This window comes from Nannobrachium achirus (genome assembly GCF_963921795.1).
Source record: "Nannobrachium achirus genome assembly, chromosome: 11".
In the NCBI taxonomy this organism is placed as follows: domain Eukaryota; kingdom Metazoa; phylum Chordata; class Actinopteri; order Myctophiformes; family Myctophidae; genus Nannobrachium; species Nannobrachium achirus.
In genome coordinates, this window is record NC_137820.1 from 56,168,739 (window position 1) to 56,173,961 (window position 5,223).

Here is a 5,223-nt window from a genome sequence, read left to right on the forward strand (position 1 = left end):
CCCCGGACAGAGTCATCTGTGGGCTCCAGACAGCGATTGAGAACGTGCAAGCCGGGAAGGACGACACCGGGCTAAACGATGTGCGTTTCCATTGCTGCCGACCATAATGGAACATGCATACTGTTGGATATTGTTGCGGTCAGGCAGAAACCACTTATCTCCATATATGACCTATTTATGTTTGTTTCATAAATGAATGGCCTATGTTTTAGCAATTGACATGCGTCAAAAATAATAACATTTTCAGTTTGTAACATATGAGGTTTCCACGCGACAGAGACGATATTCAATAAATCTTATTAACCAATTCTTAAATCAAATCAAATCAAATCAAATCAAATAAATGTATTTCTATTGCACATTTAAAAGCAAGTCTCATTGCTGTATGCTAGCTTATATGAGTTTAAAATGAATTAGACATTTTCAAATAAATTCATTTCTGCATATTAGCTGTGTGTGTGCTTTTTAATATCCTGCTTGTCCAACTGTGTTCAACTGTATTGCTAACTAGAATCAGAATCAGCTTTACAGGTCCACCACTTGTCACAGTTATGGCTTAACCGTGCAGTCAGTTTTCACAAAACTCTGCACTATGGTAGAGGGCAAAACGAAGAAGATACAAAACTCACAACCATAGGCCAAAAGGTGGCGCTGTAGTAATCAAATGAAGAATGCTAACTTTGAACAGGTATAACTCATGCCATGTTTTAGTAATTGCTATTAAACTTCATTTGTCTCCTCATGCTGAACAACTTTTGTCACACCTCTGAGGTTTAGAGCTCCACCAATTGAATTATATGAAAAAAGTTCAAATAAAACACCTCCTGGGATTTTCGCCCCATGTCACATGTGCACGAAACAATGTGCCAATGAATATTGCCGTTTTATGAAAAATGTTCTTCTGCCCCATATACTGTACATACTGTATTCAGATTTTCTTGAAACTTTGCAATAATGTTGAGGTCCAAATATAGTCCAAATATCACTGAAACCAATCTTACTTCACTTGGCCAAAGGGATCATTATCTAAAGTCCCAAGCATGGAGAAGTTTGCACGTGAACAGAATGAGAGCCTCCATGAGAGGATGCCATGACAGCTGATCTACAACCTTATTACTTTTAATGAGATTTAACAAACTTGTCAAGCTATGTATCATTCATGTGGAATGGTTATTGTGAAAGAGGGCCGGGCCAAAAGGCAGCGCTCCCCCCAAGATGTGCACCCCGCAAACTAAACACGGCTTTACCTCCGACTTCAGTAAATTAATATTTAGCAGTCCAATTTTTGTTGAAAACCTGGCATTCGGTATTGACTTTTCTTTTTTTTTGCCACTTTAGCCAATTTTGATGGGTAAGGAAGGTCATCTTGACTTGTGACCAGTCTGTCCACCTGCTTATTATTGAGACAACATCCAATGATCACACTGTATGCATTGCGTCCATATGTAAGTGAGAAAAAAATAATAATAATAAAAAAAGAAATGCAGCTCTAGTCCATGCATGAGGTAAAATTAGAAAATGTGTTTTTTGTAATTTGCCATTACCCTACAAGGGCCGGTCAGAGTGAACCAAAGGGCCCCGGGCCGCACAATGCCCAGGCCTCATTTAATTGATATCCATGGCTGCTGTTGGCAAGGAGGAAGACAAACTGATGTGCTTCTTACCACATCACCTCCTTCACATGGCAAACCTTACTCTACAAGTGTGAGCTAGGCGTCCTGTCAGTTTAACCCCCCTGCCCCCCCCCATCTCTCTCTTTAATGAACCAAGGTTTTTGCACCAGTTTAAATATAATCAACCACAGGGCCATGAATTATTCATCGTCATTATTGTCAATCTTCAAGATATACCGATGATGACCTGACATGCTCTGTTCAGCCTCACTGTCTTCTATTGGAGAGGATCCAATCAACACAACTAGAGTCAACAACAAAGTAGTAATTATAGTTAATCCTCAGACAGGCATGATTGAATAGTGTTGAAAGATGATGGGAAATCTACAAAAAGCTTTATCACGCAAGGTGTCACCCAAGCATCACCTTAGCATCCTGTACACCCTGTCACTCCTATACAGTATATGCAAACAGAACATGAACAAATAAGGATCTTTTGAAACAACAAATTCACAGGGCTGATTTATCAAGCATGTCAGAGTAGGACTGCTGATCTACAACCTTCTCATTACATTTAATGAGATGTAAAACAGGTCACAGACTCAGCGCAACACTATGCAGACTTTGGTCCAGGTCTGGGCTTTGATGCCTAGACTGGCCTTTAAAGACCTTCATTCATTTTGATCATCTGTTCTGTTCTTTTTCTTTTTTCTTTTTTTTGGTGCCAAAATCGATGGGTGGGCCAGCTTTCTACATGGGCCCACCCAGGCCCTGTGTGGAGGGATATCCTTTAAGCATTAATGGTTGTAGATAATTGGTTTGTTTATTAATTTATTTATTTCTCCCCCCTTTTTTATGGAAACAACCAAAACGAGCATGCATAACCTTAGATCTAGACTTTCGTAGATTTATTTGATCCAGTCTGCCTATTACTTTCCTATCTGATAGTCTTAGAGACCACGGCCCCCAGTTTGCCCTGGAATGTCACCAGTAAAGGCTGCAGTACTTTGAACAAATGGACAAAAACAAAAGAATTTAAGGCGCTTACGTGCTTGCCCCACATGTTAATGAGGCTCGCAGAGTCTTTGTGCAATGTATTTTGTCCATATCTTTCAATAGATATGTTTTAATCCTGTCTGTGATAACATACTATCTTAGAATACTTTAATATCATACACATACAGTACTATAATACCAGTAAGACTCCCTAATCGGGAGATAAGCGACCGTCAGGGGGAGCAGTGTCCAAAAATGTGTTTGAAAAAATCGGCCTGATGGTGGCGCTATATGGGACAGATCCATGTTGATGACATGAGTGTAGACATAGTGTGTACCGATTTGTGTGATGTTAGGGCAAAATCTGTAGGAGCAGTGTCCAAAAATGTGTTTTGCAAGAATCGGCCTCATGGTGGCGCTAGAAGAGGGCCATGTGAGAAATGAGGGGTGGGGTCTCCGCGTTGCCTTGGCGGACGAATAGGTACCGGCCCCGGCTCTCCCGGACCCTCCTAGCCCTAGTTACGGCATTTAATGTGAGCTGCAGTGGAGGGGGTCCTCCACTGGGGGCACCACCACTTTTGCATCCGTTCTGGAGCAGCAGGAGTCGGTGGTCCCCGGGAATTCCCCGTGAGCAGCCCCGTTGGGGTGGTCATTTGGTCATTTTTGCACATTTGGTCATTTTTTACATCTGGGGGTCCCCCAGGGACCTGGGGGTCCCTGGAGCTCCGGGGGTCCTTGGAGGTTGTAGTTTGGCAGCCAAGGAGCGTGTGTGCAAAATTTGGCATGGATCAGGGCAAGGGTTGCGGAGATATGAGCAGGGCAATAGTGTGACGTGTGAGGTGTGACAGACAGACTGACGGACGGACGGACGGACGGACGGACGGACGGACGGACGGACGGACGGACGGACGGACGGACGGACGGACGGACGGACTGACTGACTGACTGACTGACTCACAGTTTGTGGAGGTTTTGATAGTAAGTGCGACCTGACGGTCGCAATCAAACAAATAATGAAAATAACCCTGCTAATGTAGACTCAGTGGAACACCCATGTATTATCCGTTCAGATTATCCCATCTTGTGAACACTTTTCTACATTACTTTAAACAGATTTATGCTTGGACTTTGCTTTTGCTCCTCACTCAAACTGTCCCACAGATCTACATCATCAAGTGAAAGACAACAACTTTTCATGGTGGTGTTTCTGCTTGATGTTTTTAAATTGAATTCTTTCCTCAAATTATAACCCATTGCATATAACCCCTCACAGTCCTATAACATTTTTTGAATATTTACTGGTTCTTAGCCTTGTAGGTATAATAACCTACATGTACCGGTATATATGTGAAGAATGATTAGTAATGAATTGTTATCGTTATTACCCTATACCTCAGCTAAATAATGTAAATATGGCACAGTAGTGTGTGGAATATGGAACAGTAGTGTGTGTGGAGTGACTGATCCAGAACCTGCTTTGCTTTATTTATCACTGCAATATTTTTTTGATACTTTGTACTTTACTGTACATGTGTAATGTGTGGTTTCAAGCCAAGCCTGTCATCTGTTTCAGTGGTTTACCACCAGTGGTCCTTGAGTAGGTTCCAGGTGGTCATCACAACCACATGGACCCTTATTGTCTCCCCCAGAAATTTGTGTTTTTACCTTTAACTCCACCGATAAGTGGAAAACTTTGTATGCGCACTCCCTGGCCTAGAGGCTAAGGATAAACCTTTGCCCTGCATTTTTCATATTTAACTCTTAAGAGTGTGAAATGAAACCGCAGTTAAATTATTGTTGAACATCTGCATTACTTCATTTACAAGAAGTCTACACAATCAGATAATGTACCGGTAGAACTAAGAATTGTTATTTTGATCAACATTTGCCTGTTATGGCACAAACATCTTATACATTGTGGACAAAAGCTTATCCAATGATAACAAAATGTTCTAGGTTTTGGGTCCGAGAGGCTACATTTCATCAAAAGGTGGTCCATGGCTCTAATAATTAATGGACCTTGATATGACAAAGGTTGAAAGCCACTGATCTATTGTCACACCCAGGAATTTGTTTTCCTTCATCCAATCAATAGCAACCACATCTATTTCTATCTGCACCAATGTGTTTATCCTGTACTTACCAAATAACAACATTTGTCTTGCTCCCATTCAAATATAATTTATTCCAATCAAACCATAACTTCCATTTATTTAATTCTTCATTGATGCCATATCCTGCAAATTGTCACCAGAGCAAAACGGGGACTGCCCATAAGTCCGAAGGTTCATTATTCCGAAGGTTCATTAGTCCGTTCATTTAGTTAGGGTTACTGAGGTTAGGTTTAGGGTTAGGGTTAGAGTTAGGCATACGGTAGTATTCTTAACAAATTCGGACTAATGAACCTTCGGACTAATGAACCTTCGGACCAATGCCATGGCACCAGCAAAACAATCTCCAAACAGTACCAGTGACAACATCCAACTAACTTTGTGTAAATATTGTGTTTGGCATCCAACTAACTTTGTGTAAATATTGTGTTTGGTGGTGACTGTTTGAGGGCAAACAATATAATTTCTGCCTATGTAAATGTAGTTAGCATAATCATGACTAT

At 41.2% G+C, this 5,223-nt stretch overlaps 1 protein-coding gene across 1 annotated transcript in view; it reads left to right on the forward strand.

Moving 5' to 3' along the window:
* LOC308294875 (vitelline membrane outer layer protein 1 homolog) overlaps positions 1–295 on the forward strand; it is a 1,928-nt gene extending 1,633 nt beyond the window's left edge. Inside the window, exon 4 of the mRNA XM_080737781.1 lies at positions 1–295. This exon is cut by the window's left edge and continues 191 nt beyond it. Within this exon, the coding sequence (XP_080593907.1) occupies positions 1–107 (107 nt within the window). The 3' untranslated portion in view covers positions 108–295.
* The last annotated feature ends 4,928 nt before the right edge of the window (positions 296–5,223 follow it).